This window comes from Salmo salar, chromosome 15 (genome assembly GCF_965601325.2).
Source record: "Salmo salar chromosome 15, fSalSal1, whole genome shotgun sequence".
NCBI lineage: Eukaryota > Metazoa > Chordata > Actinopteri > Salmoniformes > Salmonidae > Salmo > Salmo salar.
This window is the reverse complement of record NC_138305.1, coordinates 106,197,939-106,216,931: the sequence shown is the minus strand read 5'-3', so window position 1 is coordinate 106,216,931 and position 18,993 is coordinate 106,197,939. Positions and strand designations below refer to the sequence as shown.

Genomic DNA, 18,993 nt, shown 5'->3' with positions numbered 1-18,993 from the left:
CTAATTCTACTGTGGGCTGGGAACAGTCTAATTCTACTGTGAGCTGGGAACAGTCTAATCTCACTGTGGGCTGGGATCAGTCTAATTCTACTGTGAGCTGGGAACAGTCTAATCTCACTGTGGGCTGGGAACATTCTAAATCCTACTGTATGTTCATGAAAGAAAACATCAAGACAGATTGGGGCTCACGTTGGGGAGTTTATAAGAAACAGTCCTCATCAGTGCTGTTTGGTTCCTAAATGTGGAGGATTCACAGAGAAAAGACGAAAGGTGGAAGTCCCATTATAATGCATGGTCATGTCAACACTAAATGTAATGACCACATGATGGAGCTTTTATCTCTCTCTCTCTCTCTCTCTCTCTCTCTCTCTCTCTCTTGTTTTGTAGCGGTATCCCTGGGAAAAAATGTGGCACCATCATCCTTTCAGTCGAGGAGCTGGGAAACTGCAGAGTAAGTACAAAATATTTAACTGTTACCTTTTTCACGCACAGTCAATCAACGCCATTCAAATAGTGTACAGTACATCAACATAATGCTTTTAAAATGTTCAACTCATTGACAAGACATAAGATAGAAACTTCCACTGTGTGTGCCAGCTAGGCCATAGAGAATAACCAGAGACTATTAGTGATAGTTTGAGACATAGGAAGATAAAAACCTATATTGTTTGTGCCTAAAACCCACTAATAACCTATCTATTAGCGATGTGTTGAGCCATAGGAAGATTGTATCCATACGTATCGTGAATATCAGACCCATATACTGCATAAAAAACAACAACTACGTTTTAAATGAGAAGTAGGCATTGGTCTGAAGACTGAAAAAGCAAGGAAATTCACATGAGCACCACAATGCCTACTCCACCCATGTTCTACCAAGGTTTTCCAGCACACAGCTTTGACCTACTACAGTAGCTATTTTGGTCTATTGTACTTCAAACAATGTGTATGCAGGTTGCTTAGGATTCAAAACTTCTCAAATTATCATTAGTTTGTAGCTTTGCTTGTAGCTTGCCTCTCATCTGACTGGTGTTAGCTAGCTGCTAGCGCTGTTGGTGCTTCGGTCCGCTTTTAGAACTCTGATATTCAGCGGGAAAGATGTTAGCATTGTCAGAAATGCTACAAAAAGGTAGCACATCGTTGTTTCTTAATGGACGGAAATTAGAACGTGAGAGTGATAAATTATACATTTTAATAAAAACTGTGGCCCCTACAAACGTATTGGCAAGACTAATGATCACTTCATGGATGCTGTAGTCTTGTTCTTATCCGATGTCTAGATATGGAGGTAGATCGAGGAAAGACATTTTTTATTTTTTTTCTAATGCTAACGACCCTGTTAACAATCCGTTATGTGGTTCTCAGTAACGGCCGGACGGCTCATGACGAGAGGCGAGGAGTGTGTTGTTTACCTCCAATCAACTTGATTTGCAAATTTTCATTGATATTGGTGTCATATTGCCTTAGATATGATTTACATTTACGTCATTTAGCAGACGCTCTTATCCAGAGCGACTTACAAATATGATGGTATGGAGATTTGAATTTAACATTGAGCTTTAACCAACGCACTATACTGTTCTATATATTAGAGGCCTTCACGGGAACAAAAAGTTGCACCCATTCCGAAATGGATCTGGGGCTTTCCCATCCGGACCCATAGGCATAAATAAAAAAATGTAATATAGAGACCCACTCCAAACGGACCCGGGGACAACTAGACCCATTCCGTATAGACCTAAAGCAGAAAAGATACTTTATTAACTGGAGCTGATAAAGTGCGAGAGAGAGGAGGTAGAGAGAGGTGACGCTCTAGCAGGGGAGGTAGAGAGAGATGAGGCTCTAGCGAGGAGAAGAGGGGGAAGAGGGGAGCGAGGAGAAGAGAGGGATCGAGGGGAAGAGAGGGAGCGAGGGGAAGAGAGGGAGCGAGGGGAAGAGAGGGAGCGAGGAGAAGAGAGGGAGCGAGGGGAAGAGAGGGAGCGAGGGGAAGAGAGGGAGCGAGGAGAAGAGAGGGAGCGAGGGGAAGAGAGGGAGCGAGGGGAAGAGAGGGAGTGAGGGGAAGAGAGGGAGCGAGGGGAAGAGAGGGAGCGAGGAGAAGAGAGGGAGTGAGGGGAAGAGAGGAATGAGGAGAAGGGGGTAGTGGCTAGACTTACTGGGCAGAACAATCAGGCTCCTCTGAATGACAGTAAACCAATCCACTGAATTCAGAATGGACTGGTTTATTACTATGAAGTTACAGTCCTTGTGCATCTGGCTGTAATGCATAGGCCATATAATGCACAACAATTTTAGCATTTGTCATAAAGTGTTCTCAGGGTAAATTACGAATAGGATAATGAAAAATACATTAAAAGCCAATGCATGATGTGCTGTCCCAATCTATCCCCCTGAACATGTAGGCAGCAGCTAGCTAAAGAGAGAGCACTTTGCAGGCGACTCCAAGCATGCTGTTCTTCAAAAGACTCAGCAGCATACAGAATCGCTAGAACATTCTGTTTGAACCATTAAAATGAACAAGACAGCCTCGAGCGCAAATAACCCATGTCCTTCAACCACGTTCACACATTTCATGACTGACAGTACAGATAGGCTAGCGCTAGCGCACACGCTCGCCATCTAGACACAATGTTCTGACTCACATTGTCAGGTTAATATAACCATCATCTCTGTAAAATAATCAAATAGTCCCACACATTCCACTCTGTGACTGATGTGTTGTGGTCCAACAGTGTGCTAGAGTACTTCTGTGTGCGTGCGTGTGTGCGAGCACGCGTTTCCCCCAGTCCTTCAGGGGTCTGTGTGAGGTACATTAGATCTATGATGATGAAGAGTTAGCCTCATCGCCCACAAAGCACCACTTACACAGCAGGTTTCTAATATAAATGCAAATGATCATTGTCTTCACTCACAAGAGGTCATCTTCCCACTGTTTCGGAGTCGATTAGAGAGACTAAGGTCTGGAAAAGCAGGCGCGACTGATACCTAAACTACATTGATTACATAGACTTGAACTAAAAATAGATACCCCTGTAAGCTGTTTAACGTGTAAGGAAAAAATACAGTTTATAGTTCTAGAATGTATGTGGGAATCCTATTGTCAAATGGAACTCCCAGGATTGTGAATTGTAACAACTTTAAAGCTGCCTGGTGGTTCGGTAATACTTCCATCCATCTGGATTCTGTTTACCACATCACAGGCCACCTGTGAGCAACAAATTGAGTGAGGCAGCTGAGGAGTTTCTCCAGGAAGGACATTATTACACCGCTTGTTGTGTTGAAGTCAAACCTGAGATGGATGAGAATTCTGAATCACAACTACAGGGACTAAATAAAGTGTGGTGACAGAGGGAGGAGGGGGAGAGAGGGGGAGAGAGGGAGAGAGAGGGAGGAGGGGGAAGATGGTGAGAGGGAAGGAGGGAGAGAGTGCAAGGAGAGAGAGGGGGAGAGAGGGAGAGAGAGGGAGAGAGAGGGAGGAGGAAGATGGTGAGAGGGAAGGAGGGAGAGAGTGCAAGGAGAGAGCGGGAGAGAGAGGGAGGAGGGGGAAGATGGTGAGAGGGAAGGAGGGAGAGAGTGCAAGGAGAGAGAGGGAGAGAGAGGGAGAGAGGGAGGAGGGGGAAGATGGTGAGAGGGAAGGAGGGAGAGAGTGCAAGGAGAGAGAGGGAGAGAGAGGAGAGAGAGGGAGGAGGGGGAAGATGGTGAGAGGGAAGGAGGGAGAGGGAGGAGGGGGAAGATGGTGAGAGGGAAGGAGGGAGAGAGTGCAAGGAGAGAGGGAGAGAGAGGGAGGAGGGGGAAGATGGTGAGAGGGAAGGAGGGAGAGAGTGCAAGGAGAGAGAGGGAGAGAGAGGAGAGAGAGGGAGGAGGGGGAAGATGGTGAGAGGGAAGGAGGGAGAGGGAGGAGGGGGAAGATGGTGAGAGGGAAGGAGGGAGAGAGTGCAAGGAGAGAGAGGGAGAGAGAGGGAGGAGGGGGAAGATGGTGAGAGGGAAGGAGGGAGAGAGTGCAAGGAGAGAGATGGAGAGAGAGGGAGAGAGAGGGAGGAGGGGGAAGATGGTGAGAGGGAAGGAGGGAGAGAGTGCAAGGAGAGAGGGAGAGAGAGGGAGAGAGAGGGGAGAGGGATAGACAGAGAAAGCGAGAGAGAGAGAGAGAGAAAAGAGGGAGAGATAGAGGAAGAGAGAGGGAGGGGGAGAAAGAGAAGGGAAGAATGCAGGGAGTGAGGGAGAGCGAGAGAGAGAGAGGGGAGAGAGACTGAGAAAGAGTTATTTGAGCTCTGGGTAACATTATACAGAGAGAGTTAGTAGAGCTCTGGGTAACATTAGACAGAGAGAGTTAGTAGATCTCTGGGTAACATTAGACAGAGAGAGTTAGTAGAGCTCTGGGTAACATTAGACAGAGAGAGTTAGTAGATCTCTGGGTAACATTAGACAGAGAGAGTGAGTAGAGCTCTGGGTAACATTAGACAGAGAGAGTTAGTTGATCTCTGGGTAACATTAGACAGAGAGAGTTAGTAGAGCTCTGGGTAACATTAGACAGAGAGAGTTAGTAGATCTCTGGGTAACATTAGACAGAGAGTTAGTAGAGCTCTGGGTAACATTAGACAGAGAGAGTTAGTAGATCTCTGGGTAACATTAGACAGAGAGAGTTAGTAGAGCTCTGGGTAACATTAGACAGAGAGAGTTAGTAGATCTCTGGGTAACATTAGACAGAGAGAGTTAGTAGATCTCTGGGTAACATTAGACAGAGAGAGTTAGTAGATCTCTGGATAACATTAGACAAAGAGTTAGTAGATCTCTGGGTAACATTAGACAGAGAGAGTTTGTAGATCTCTGGGTAACATTAGACAGAGAGAGTTAGTAGAGCTCTGGGTAACATTAGACAGAGAGAGTTAGTAGATCTCTGGGTAACATTAGACAAAGAGAGTTAGTAGAGCTCTGGGTAACATTAGACAGAGAGAGTTAGTAGATCTCTGGGTAACATTAGAGAGAGAGAGTTAGTAGAGCTCTGGGTAACATTAGACAGAGAGAGTTAGTAGATCTCTGGGTAACATTAGACAGAGAGAGTTAGTAGATCTCTGGGTAACATTAGACAGAGAGAGTTAGTAGAGCTCTGGGTAACATTAGACAGAGAGAGTTAGTTGAGCTCTGGGTAACATTAGACAGAGAGAGTTAGTAGATCTCTGGGTAACATTAGACAGAGAGAGTTAGTAGATCTCTGGGTAACATTAGACAGAGAGAGTTAGTAGATCTCTGGGTAACATTAGACAGAGAGAGTTAGTATACCTACTTAATGTACCTTCTGAGGAGAGGCTGCCTGCTACTTAATGTACTGAATGCGACACTATCTCATCCTCACACTGTACTACTCTGTCGGCTCTGAGAGGACACCAGGCAGTCACCTGCCACCTTGGAAACAAAGCTGTTTCCCAAATGGAACCCTATTACCTATATAGTGCACTATAAAGGGAAGTGGGCGCTGTGGGTCCTGGTCAAAAGCAGTGCACTATAAAGGGAAGTGGTCCCAAGGTGGTCCCAAGGTCAGACATGTTGATCAGGGAGTTGGTCAACCATGGTTTGCCAATGCTGTTAGAAGATATAGTTTAAAGCAATGAATGTGAAGAATTTATCTGAATTTGTATGTTAGCTAGCTAGGCAGCCAGTTTTAGAGGAATGATTCCATACGTTTTTCAAATGAAATGCCAATACGCCAAACATTCCATTCAGACACACACTGGCTGAAATCAGTTGATGATAGGACTTAGGACTTTTGTAAATCCAACAAGTACTGATATTGCATACTATAATAGGACATATAGCTTTCCAAGGAAACGGCATCTGAGACATTTATGGTCTGTTTACATATATTTTAGAGGCTATGTATACAGAAAATTTGTATAAAACCAAAATCTGGAAAAATCAAGGGGCATCGGAAAGTATTCAGACCCCTTGACTTTTTACACATTTTGTTACGTCACAGCCTTATTATAAAATGTATTAAATTATACTTTTTCCTCATCAATCTACACACAATACCCCATAATGACAAAGCAAAAACAAGGTTTTTAGACATTTTTGCTAATATATTAAAAATAAAAATGTATTTCACCTTTATTTAACCAGGTAGGCTAGTTGAGAACAAGTTCTTATTTACAACTGCGACCTGGCCAAGATAAAGCAAAGCAGTGTGACACAGACAACAACACAGAGTTACACATGGAGTAAACAATAAACAAGCCAATAACACAATAAACAAGTCAATGACACAGTAGAAAAAAGAAGGTCTATATACAGTGTGTGCAAGAGGCATGAGGAGGGAGGCAATAAATAGGCCATAGGAGCGAATAATTACAATTTCGCAGATTAACACTGGAGTGATACATGAGCATATGATGATGTGCAAGTAGAAATACTGGTGTGCAAAAGAGCAGAAAAGTAAATCAAATAAAAACAGTATGGGGATGAGGTAGGTAGATTGGGTGGGCAATTTACAGATGGACTATGTACAGCTGCAGCGATCGGTTAGCAGCTCAGGTAGCTGATGTTTAAAGTTGGTGAGGGAAATAAAAGTCTCCAACTTCAGCGATGTTTGCAATTCGTTCGAGTCACTGGCAGCAGAGAACTGGAAGGAAAGGCGGCCAAATGAGGTGTTGGCTTTGGGGATGATCAGTGAGATATACCTGCTGGAACGTGTGCTACGGGTGGGTGTTGTTATCGTGACCAGTGAACTGAGATAAGGCGGAGCTTTACCTAGCATAGACTTATAGATGACCTGGAGCCAGTGTGTTTGGCGACGAATATGTATCGAGGGCCAGCCAACTAGAGCATACAGGTCGCAGGTGATTTGGTAACAAAACGGATGACACTGAGATAGACTGCATCCAGTTTGCTGAGTAGAGTAATGGAAGCTATTTTGTAGATGACATCGCCGAAGTCGAGGATCGGTAGAATAGTCAGTTTTACTAGGGTAAGTTTGGCGGCGTGAGTGAAGGAGGCTTTGTTGCAAAATAGAAATCCGATTCTAGATTTGATTTTGGATTGGAGATGTTTAATATGAGTCTGGAAGGAGAGTTTACAGTCTAACCAGACACCTAGGTATTTATAGTTGTCCACATATTCTAGGTCGGAACCGGTTCCAGGTATTCTAGGTAGCCACCGTGCTTCTTTCACATGCATTGCTTGCTGTTTGGGGTTTTAGGCTGGGTTTCTGTACAGCACTTTGAGATATCAGCTGATGTACGAAGGGCTATATAAATACATTTTATTTGATTTGATTTGGTGATGCTAGCCAGGCGGGCAGGTGCGGGCAGCGAACGGTTGAAAAGCATGCATTTGGTTTTACTAGCGTTTAAGAGCAGTTGGAGGCCACGGAAGGAGTGTTGTATGGCATTGAAGCTCGTTTGGAGGTTTGTTAGCACAGTGTCCAAGGAAGAGCCAGAAGTATACAGAATGGTGTTGTCTGCGCAGAGGTGGATCAGGGAATCGCCAGCAGCAAGAGCAACATCATTGATATATACAGAGAAAAGAGTCGGCCCGAGAATTGAACCCTGTGGTACCCCCATAGAGACTGCCAGAGGTCCGGAAAACATGCCCTCCGATTTGACACATTGAACTCTGTCTGCAAAGTAGTTGGTGAACCAGGCAAGGCAGTCATTAGAAAAACCAAGGCTGTTGAGTCTACCGATAAGAATACGGTGATTGACAGAGTCAAAAGCCTTGGCCAGGTCGATGAAGACGGCTGCACAGTACTGACTTTTATCGATGGCGGTTATGATATCGTTTAGTACCTTGAGCGTGGCTGAGGTGCACACGTGACCGGCTCGGAAACCGGATTGCACAGCGGGTGCATCCTCAGGTGCATGAATGAATTGTTCACAGAGCTCCTAGACAGGATTGTATCGAGGCACAGATCTGGGGAAGGGTACCAAAACATTTCTGCAGGATTGAAGGTCCCCAAGAACACAGTGACCTCCATCTTTCTTAAATGGAAGAAGTTTGGAACCATCAATACTCTTCTTAGAGCTAGCCACCCAGCCAAACTGAGATATCGGGGGAGAAGGGCATTGGTCAGGGAGGTGACCAAGTACCCTATGGTCACTCTGACAGAGCTCCAGAGTTTGTCTGTGGAGATGGGAGAACCTTCCAGAAGGACAACCATCTCTGCAGCACTTCACCAATCAGGCCTTTATGTTAGAGTAACTTCATTTGTTTTGAGTATTTTACAAATGTATTTTGGGATCCACCCCTGCAAATATAATTTGCCTAATGAGGCACGAGTGGAGAAGCAAGCGCATCATTTCAAGCAATGACTTAAACAGATTTTAGTTTCCCTGCATTAAAATCACCATCCATGAGAAACGCCGCCTCTGAATTTCTTACAGCTCGTTGAGTGCGGTTTTAGTGACAGCATCAGTTTGTGGTGGAAAATAGACAGCTATGAAAAATATAAATGAAAACTCTCTTGGTAAATAGAATGGTCTGGAGCATATCATGAGGTATTCTAACTTAGGCGAGAAAAAATGTGAGACTTCCTTAATAACAATAGATATCGAGCACAAGCTGTTGTTAACAAAGAGACACCACCTTTCGTCTTACCTGAGTCTGCCGTCCGGTCTTGATGATGCATAGAAAAACCAGCAAAATGTATATACATGTCCTCGTTCAGCCACGACTCTGAAAAAAATAGGATATTACCATTTTTCAGAACCCATTAATAGATATTTCTTGAATGGTGCTCATCCAGTTTGTTCTCCTTTGATTGTACGTTCGCCAATAGAGCAGTGGGCAATGGCAGTCTTTTTGCTTACCAACGTAGTCTCATCAGGGTGCCGGTTCGCCTGCCTCTCTTTCACCACCACTTCCTCTTTCGAGTCCCGGGCATTAGGGCCTGAGTACTAAATAGTAAAGTACATGGCCCAGTTGCATAAAACACCTTAAGCACATTTTCCCCTCATCTTTTCCCATAAAGTTTCCTTAAATTAAGTCAGTTACACAAAACATTTTAAGGTGGATTTCCCCCTTAAATTAAGTGAAAAATGTAAGGGTGCCAATGAGGTCAATGCACTGCATCATTCAGTAAGGATAGAAATGAAACCACATTTGTGGAGATTAATGTTTCTTTCATCTGCTCTGGTTACAAAAGGTAAAGATCAACCAGCTAGCTAGCTACTTAGCTAAACAATAAAAGGTGCACAAGCCATGGCTACAAAGCTAGCTAGGCTAGTTAGCTATAGCTACTCTGTCAGCTAGCTTGACTTACTAGAAAGTAATATAACCTGTTGGGGACAGACGTTCCGCTAGCGGAACGCCTCACCAATATCCAATGGTATAGAGTGGCGCGAATTACAAATACCTCAAAAATGCAAAAACTTCAATTTTTCAAACATGTGACTATTTTACACCATTTTAAAGACAAGACTCTCCTTTATCTAACCACATTGTCCGATTTCAAAAAGGCTTTACAACGAAAGCAAAACATTAGATTATGTCAGGAGAGTACCCAGCCAGAAATAATCACACACCCATTTTTCAAGCTAGCATATATGTCACAAAAACCAAAACCACAATCGCGTTGTCCGATTTTAAAATAGCTTTTCGGTGAAAGCACATTTTGCAATATTCTGAGTAGATAGCCCGGCCATCATGGCTAGCTATTTTGACACCCACCAAGTTTGGCACTCAGCAAACTCAGATTTACTATAAGAAAAATTGGATTACCTTTGCTGTTCTTCATCAGAATGCACTCCCAGGACTTCTACTTCAACAACCAATGTTGTTTTGGTTCCAAATAATCCATAGTTATATCCAAATAGCTCCGTTTTGTTCGTGCGTTCAAGACACTATCCGAAGGGTGACGCGCCGGCGCATTTTGTGACAAAAAAATTCTAAATATTCCATTACTGTACTTCGAAGCACATGAAACGCTGTTTAAAATCTATTTTTATGCGATTTTTCTCGGAAAATAGCGATAATATTCCAACCGGGAGATGTTGTATCCGTTCAAACACTGAAAGAAGAAAATGGAGTCATCACATGCACGCGTGCGCCAGTGTCATTGTTCTCAGAAGTACCACTCTTCAAAACCCCTACTGTTTTTCACCCAGAGACTGCAGAGTTATCATTCCACGTTCTGGCGCCTTCCTAGAGCCAATAAAAGCCTTAGAAAATGTCACGTTACAATAGAGATCCTGTATTTTTGATAAAGAGGCTACAGAAGGCCAAGAAATGGTCCGACATGGCACTTCCCATATAGAATCTTCTCAGGTTTTGGCCTGCCATATGAGTTCTGTTATACTCACAGACACCATTCAAACAGTTTTAGAAACTTTAGGGTGTTTTCTATCCAAATCTACTAATTATATGCATATTCTAGTTTCTGGGCAGGAGTAATAACCAGATTAAATCGGGTACGTTTTTTATCCGGCTGTGAAAATACTGCCCCGTATCCCAAACAGGATAAAAAAGTTGAGAAGAAAGTAACTATAAAAACATGGTTTATTATCTTCTGAAGTATTTTGGTTATCCTGTCTTGATTGTAGAAGTTCTATTTTGCTATCTCACAAAATGAAAGCGATCTCTTTGAGGAGACCTTTAGTCAGTGAATCAGGCCGTCTCCATGGTAACCAAAAACTATTTCTGCCATACATGCCTTCAAATTACCGGAAATATTTGACGGGATCTATGCAATGCCCTTAATCAATTCCCTTTGGTAAGGGAAAACTATTCCTTAAGGGAAAAAAAGAGGTTTCATGTAACCGGGCCCTGGTCTGGAGTAAGCAGAACATCCAGAGCTGTTGACTCGTTGAAGTAGACATTTTTGTCCAAATCAAGGTATAAGATCGCTTGTTTGATGTCCAGAAGCTGTTTTCGGTCATAGGAAATGATCGGAACCTTGAGGGAAGATTATTTGAGTCAGAAAAGGGGTGTTCATGAGATAGGGAAAATATACAAAACCTTGCAGAGAACATATCCAACTGACAATCTCTTAGAAAAATATATAAACTATTGGAACCAAGAACTGATGTTGGCGCAAGATGGAGGGGAAGTTAGAGCAAAACTATCAAAATTACAGTTAATGAAAATGTTCACCTAATCCAATATAAACTAATGTATAGAATGCATTATACAAGAGACAAAATTCACAAATTCTACAGCAGAACGGCAGAGTCACGTCTCAAGTGTAAAACTAATAACGACTCAATAAGCCATGATTTCTGGGAATGCTGTGAAGTCCAGAAGTTGTGGGTGGTGCTAGAAAGTTGTCTGTCAGAAGTATTAAAATGTAAACGTACTTTTAATCCGTCTGTCTGCATATTTGCTCCACTCCTATTCCCCAGGCGCTCTCTTTTGATGACTTCTGTAACCGTAATAGCCTTGGTTTCATGCATGTTAACATTAGAAGCCTCCTCCCTAAGTTTGTTTTATTCACTAATTATATGCATATTCTAGTTTCTGGGCAGGAGTAATAACCAGATTAAATCGGGTACGAACTTGATAAAGCACACTCTGCCAAACCGGATGTCCTAGCCGTGTCTGAATCCTGGCTTAGGAAGTCCACCAAAAACTCTGAAATCTTCATCCCTAACTACAACATTTTCAGACAAGATAGAACGGCCAAAGGGGCGGTGTTGCAATCTACTGCAGGGATAGCCTGCAGAGTTCTGTCCTACTATCCAGGTCTGTACCCAAACAATTTGAACTTCTACTTTTAAAAATCCTTCTCTCTAAAAACAAGTCTCTCACCGTTGCCGCCTGCTATAGACCATCCTCTGCCCCCAGCTGTGCTCTGGACACCATATGTGAACTGATTGCCCCCCCATCTATCTTCAGAGCTCGTGCTGCTAGGTGACCTAAACTGGGACATGCTTAACACCCCAGCCATCCTACAATCTAAGCTTGATACCCTCAATCTCACACAAATTATCAATGAACCTACCAGGTACCACCCCAAAGCCGTAAACACGGGCACCCTCATAGATATCATCCTAACCTACTTGCCCTCTAAATACACCTCTGCTGTTTTCAACCAAGATCTCAGCGATCACTGCCTCATTACCTGCATCCGTAATGGGTCAGTGGTCAAACGACCTCCACTCATCACTGTCAAACGCTCCCTGAAAAATTTCAGTGAGCAAGCCTTTCTAGTCGACCTGGCCCGGGTATCCTGGAAGGACATTGACCTCATCCCATCAGTAGAGGATGCCTGGTTATTTTTTAAATGCCTTCCTCACCATCTTAAATAAGCATGCCCCATTCAAGAAATGTAGAACCAGTAACAGATATAGCCCTTGGTTCACTCCAGACCTGACTGCCCTTGACCAGCACAAAAACATCCTGTGGCGTTCTGCATTAGCATCGAACAGCCCCCGTGATATGGAACTTTTCAGGGAAGTTAGAAACCAATATACACAGGCAGTTAGAAAAGCCAAGGCTAGCTTTTTCAAGCAGAAATTTGCTTCCTGCAACACAAACTCCAAAAAGTTATGGGACACTGTAAAGTCCATGGAGAATAAGTACACCTCCTCCCAGCTGACCATTGCACTCAGGATAGGAAACTCTGTCACCTCTGATAAATCCACTATAATTGAGAATTTCAATAAGCATTTTTCTACGGCTGGCCATGCTTTCCACCTGGCTACCCCTACCGCGGTCAACAGCACCGCACCCCCCACAGCTACTCGCCCAAGCCTTCCCCATTTCTCCTTCTCCCAAATCCAGTCAGCTGATGTTCTGAAAGAGCTGAAAAATCTGGACTCCTACCAATCAGCCGGGCTAGACAATCTGGACCCTTTCTTTCTAAAATGATCTGCCGAAATTGTTGCAACCCCTATTACTAGCCTGTTCAACCTCTCTTTCGTGTCGTCTGAGATTCCAAAAGATTGGAAAGCAGCTGCTGTCATCCCCCTCTTCAAAGGAGGGGACACTCTTGACCCAAACTGCTACAGACCTATATCTATCCTACCCTGCCTTTCTAAGGTCTTCGAAAGCCAAGTCAACAAACAGATTACCGACCATTTCGAATCCCACCGCACCTTCTCCGCTATGCAATCTGGTTTCAGAGCTGGTCATGGGTGCACCTCAGCCACGCTCAAGGTACTAAACGATATCGTAACCGCCATCGATAAGAAACAATACTGTGCTGCCGTCTTCATTGACCTGGCCAAGGCTTTCGGCTCTGTCAATCACCACATCCTCATCGGCAGACTCAATAGCCTTGGTTTCTCAAATGATTGCCTCGCCTCGTTCACCAACTACTTCTTTGATAGAGTTCATTGTGTCAAATCGGATGGCCTGTTGTCCGGGCCTCTGGCAGTCTATATGGGGGTGCCACAGGGTTCAATTCTTGGGCCAACTCTTTTCTCTGTATACATCAATGATGTCGCTCTTGCTGCTGGTGAGTCTCTGATCCACATCTACGCAGACAACACCATTCTGCATACTTCTGGCCCTTCTTTGGACACTGTGTTAACTACCCTCCAGACGAGCTTCAATGCCATACAACTCTCCTTCCGTGGCCTCCAACTGCTCTTAAATACAAGTGAAACTAAATGCATGCTCTTCAACCGATCGTTGTCTGCACCTGCCCGCCCGTCCAGCATCACTACTCTGGACGGTTCTGACTTAAAATATGTGGACAACTACAAATACCTAGGTGTCTGGTTAGACTGTAAGCTCTCCTTCCAGACTCACATCAAACATCTCCAATCCTAAGTTAAATCTAGAATTGGCATCCTATTTCGCAATAAAGCATCCTTCACTCATGCCGCCAAACATACCCTCGTAAAACTGACCATCCTACCGATCCTCGACTTCGGCAATGTCATTTACAAAATAGCCTCCAATACCCTACTCAATAAACTGGATGCAGTCTATCACAGTGCCATCCGTTTTGTCACCAAAGCCCCATATACTACCCACCACTGCGACCTGTACGCTCTCGTTGGCTGGCCCTCGCTTCATACTCGTCGCAAAACCCACTGGCTCCAGGTCATCTACAAGACCCTGCTAGGTAAAGTCCACTCTTATCTCCGCTCACTGGTCACCATAGCAGCACCCACCTGTAGCACGCGCTCCAGCAGGTATATCTCTCTGGTCACCCCCAAAGCCAATTCCTCCTTTGGCGGTCTCTCCTTCCAGTTCTCTGCTGCCAATGACTGGAACGAATTACAAAAATCTCTGAAACTGGAAACACTTATCTCCCTCACTAGCTTTAAGCACCAGCTGTCAGAGCAGCTTACAGACCACTGCACCTGTACATAGCCCATCTATAATTTAGCCCATACAACTACCTCTTCCCCTACTGTATTTATTTATTTATTTATTTTGCTCCTTTGCACCCCATTATTTATATTTCTACTTTGCACTTTCTTCCACTGCAAATCTACCATTCCAGTGTTTTACTTGCTATATTGTATTTACTTTGCCACCATGGCCTTTTTTGCCTTACACAACGGGCTGGACGATTCTCTTCTCATGTTGACAAAATGTATACTAAAAACTTGGAAATCAATCAATCCGCCATCATTAGCATTATTATTTCAGTCTTAAAATACCATGGGCGACCAAGAAAAACTAATTGCTGTGAGGGTTTGAGCATGCAGGTCTGAGCAGATGAGATGTGGTCATTGTTTGTGTGTGTCTAAGTTGTTGTTCGTTGGTATAATGGTTTGTATCTTGAGTGAAAAATAGGAAATGATGGCGAGACATTATTTACAAAAAATGTTAGGATCAGCGTAAGACAAACACAAAACACAGCCACTGTATGTGGTTGTTGGCTTTTTATTACTTCAAGTGATAAGTTACTTCAAACTTATTTCTTTGGTGAACAATTATTTTTACTGAGTCTTTGGAGCTCGAGGTGGCAAGCCCTCCTGCCACGCCCTCCCACCTCCTTCCGGGACCTACCGTAACCTTCCCAGACGGGAGGCTAATGGAGCCCAGTTGAGGATTATAAGCCAATCAACTGTGTGATTGGCTGGACAATCAGCCCCAATACTTGATTACGCTGCTGCTGTTGCTGCTGCTGCTGCTGCTGGGGGTTGACTGGCGTTTAGGCTAAGAGCGTCTTTGTTTCTGAAGTTATACTTTAAGCGTTTCTGTTGGTTAATTATGAAATAAAACGTAAGTTTGAACTGTTAACTCTGCCTCACTGAGCCTCTGTACCCTGAGATCCTCTTAGCTCTGGTCCGTGGCAGTGGCTCTCCCCAGGCTCTGTCACAGAGTCACATCATCAATGCAATCAATGACAAACAATAACATTTAACACTGAGTTTCCCCAAGTACTAAAGACTGAGATAGGAGTCATAACAAGGTCCCGGTGTCACTAATTAAGATTTGTGGTGTATCAGGTGTAAAGTGATGGTTCCATATCAGTACCGTCGAGTCACGCAATAGGTCGCTATCTTGTTTTGCTAAATCCATAGCTACAGCCTGGAAACACATTTAATGACTCACTTTCTTCTATTGTTTTAAGACAGAAAAACAACAGCAGCAGCAATAACAACAATAACAACATCAACAACAACAGCAACTCTCGTCACAGACAGAAGCAGAGACCAAGACAGAGATAATTGCACCAATATAATAACTGGTAGAGTGATTACGTCTGAGGAGAAAACAGCAATATAACGTCTTGAGTCCATTTAGTCACCACAGTTGTAATCAGCAGTTAACTTTTCTCTCAACTTCAAAATTATAATCTTGTTTTTCCAGCTGTGTTGATTGGATTTTACAGAGCTAATCAGAGCTGCTCAGTTTTCAGAAGAAAACATTTAATTTAATTCTGCACAATTACATCCACCAGATAGTCTATCCCAGGTACCGTTCCAAGGTCCATATTACTAGAAATGTTGGTATAAAGCAGTTTTGGGTGTGCATTCTAAGTGGTATGTTAGTGTGTATATTGGAAGGTAGCCTAGGGTCTGTGCTTTGAGGAGGCAGAGGTTGTAGCCCAGTTAGAGTTGTGGGCTGCTGGCTAAGGCAGACCTAGGTTTCATTAGTTCCACTGTGCTAGGCAAGCTCAATCAACCACAGCTAAAGTGAACCCAGGTTTGCTAGTCCAGTTGTGGGCTGCTGGCCAAGGCAGACCTCGGTTTCATTAGTTCCACTGTGCTAGGCAAGCTCAATCAACCACAGCTAAAGTGAACCCAGGTTTGCTAGTCCAGTTGTGGGCTGCTGGCCAAGGCAGACCTCGGTTTCATTGGTTCCACTGTGCTAGGCAAGCTCAATCAACCACAGCTAAAGTGAACCCAGGTCTGCTAGTCCAGTTGTGGGCTGCTGGACAAGGCAGATCTAGGTTTCATTAGTTCCACTGTGCTAGGCAAGCTCAATCAACCGCAGCTAAAGTGAACCCAGGTCTGCTAGTCCAGTTGTGAGCTGCTGGCTAAGGCAGACCTCGGTTGCATTGGTTCCATTGTGCTAGGCAAGCTCAATCAACCGCAGCTAAAGTAAATAAATACTAGTTGAACCCAGGTATGCTAGTCCAGTTGTGAGCTGCTGGCTAAGGCAGACCTCAGTTTCATTAGTTCCACTGTGCTAGGCAAGCTCAATCAACCGCAGCTAAAGTAAATAAATACTAGTTGAACCCAGGTATGCTAGTCCAGTTGTGGGCTGCTGGCCAAGGCAGACCTCAGTTTCATTGGTTCCATTGTGCTAGGCAAGCTCAATCAACCACAGTAAACAAATACTAGTTGAACCCAGGTCTGCTAGTCCAGTTGTGGGCTGCTGGACAAGGCAGATCTAGGTTTCATTAGTTCCACTGTGCTAGGCAAGCTCAATCAACCACAGTAAATAAATACTAGTTGAACCCAGGTCTGCTAGTCCAGTTGTGGGCTGCTGGACAAGGCAGATCTAGGTTTCATTAGTTCCACTGTGCTAGGCAAGCTCAATCAACCACAGTAAACACATACTAGTTGAACCCAGGTCTGCGAGTCCAGTTGTGGGATGTTGTCCAAGGCCTGGAGCAGTGGTTGTGGTGGTTGTGGTGGTTTGTGGAGCAGGTCAGAGGATGTACTGTGAGTGATGTGGGTCATGAGGATCGATAGAGACCATGTTTTCAAGCCCTGAGAAACCACACCATCATCTATGTGACAAAGACCTGATGGCTATTGGCTGCATTTTAGAGAGAAGAAAATGGTTTTGTATTCACATGAATGAATGAATGAATGAATGAATGAATGAATGAATGACAACTTGGTGAAAATAGGGCTTCCATTCATATCTGATGACTGTGCCCTATTGAGATGCTGCAGTCTCATCATCTATACTATACTGTATTATACTGTATTATACTGTACTGCACTACTGTATTATGCTGTACAGTATACTATACTGTATTGTGCTGTATTATACTGTACTGCACTATACTGTATTACACCGTACTGCACTATACTGTATACTGTATTATCCTGTACTGCATTATACTGGACTACACTATACTTTAGTGCGCTATACTGTATTATACTACACTATACTGTATTATACAGTACTGTACTGCACTAAACTGTATTATACTGTACTGCACTATACTCTATTATACTGCACTGCACTATACTGTATTATACTGCATTATATTGTACTGCACTATACTGCATTATACTGTACTGCACTATACTGTATTATATTGTACTGGACTATACTCTATTATACAGTACTTGTACTGTACTGCACTATGCTGTATTATACTGTACTGCACTATACTGTATTATACTTTACTGTACTGCACTGTACTGTATTATACTGTTTTATACTGTACTGCACTATACTGTATTATACTTACAGACATTACAGACATTGTGCTGGCAGCACAGCCATTACAGACATTACGCTAGCAGCACAGCCATTACATACATTACGCTAGCAGCACAGCCATTACAGACATTACAGACAATACACTGGCAGCACAGCCATTACAGACATTACGCTGGCAGCACAGCCATTACAGACATTACACTGGCAGCACAGCCATTACAGACATTACACTGGCAGCACAGCCATTACAGACATTATGCTGGCAGCACAGCCATTACAGACATTTCGCTGGCAGCACAGCCATTACAGACATTACGCTGGCAGCACAGCCATTAAATACATTACGCTGGCAGCACAGCCATTACAGACATTACGCTGGCAGCACAGACATTACAGACATTATGCTGGCAGCACAGCCATTACAGACATAACGCTGGCAGCACAGCCATTACAGACATTACGCTGGCAGCACAGCCATTAAATACATTACGCTGGCAGCACAGCCATTACAGACATTACGCTGGCAGCACAGCCATTAAATACATTACGCTGGCAGCACAGCCATTACAGACATAACGCTGGCAGCACAGCCATTACAGCCATTACAGACATTACACTGGCAGCACAGCCATTATATACATCATGCTGGCAGCACAGCCATTACAGCCATTACAGACATAACGCTGGCAGCACAGCCATTACAGCCATTACAGACATAACGCTGGCAGCACAGCCATTACAGCCATTACAGACATAACGCTGGCAGCACAGCCATTACAGACATTACAGACATAACGCTGGCAGCACAGCCATTACAGCCATTACAGACATAACACTGGCAGCACAGCCATTACAGACATTACAGACATTACACTGGCAGCACAGCCATTACCAACATTATGCTGGCAGCACAGCCATTAAAGCCATTACAGACATAACGCTGGCAGCACAGCCATTACAGCCATTACAGACATAACACTGGCAGCACAGCCATTACAGACATTACAGACATTACACTGGCAGCACAGCCATTACCAACATTATGCTGGCAGCACAGCCATTACAGCCATTACAGACATTACGCTGGCAGCACAGCCATTACAGACATTACAGACATTACGCTGGCAGCACAGACATTACAGACATTACACTAGCAGCACAGACATTACAGACATTACGCTGGCAGCACAGACATTACAGACATTACGCTGGCAGCACAGACATTACAGACATTATGCTGGCAGCACAGCCATTACA

At 43.9% G+C, this 18,993-nt stretch overlaps 1 protein-coding gene across 3 annotated transcripts in view; it reads left to right on the top strand.

Annotated features, from left to right (window-relative positions):
• LOC106572802 (copine-5) overlaps window positions 1–18,993 on the top strand; it is a 195,618-nt gene that overhangs the window by 95,737 nt on the left and 80,888 nt on the right. For all 3 annotated transcript variants that reach the window (XM_045696442.2, XM_045696439.2, XM_045696441.2), the window contains one exon: window positions 388–451. In XM_045696442.2, coding sequence (XP_045552398.1) covers window positions 388–451 — 64 coding nt within the window. The remainder of the gene's footprint in view (window positions 1–387; window positions 452–18,993) is intronic.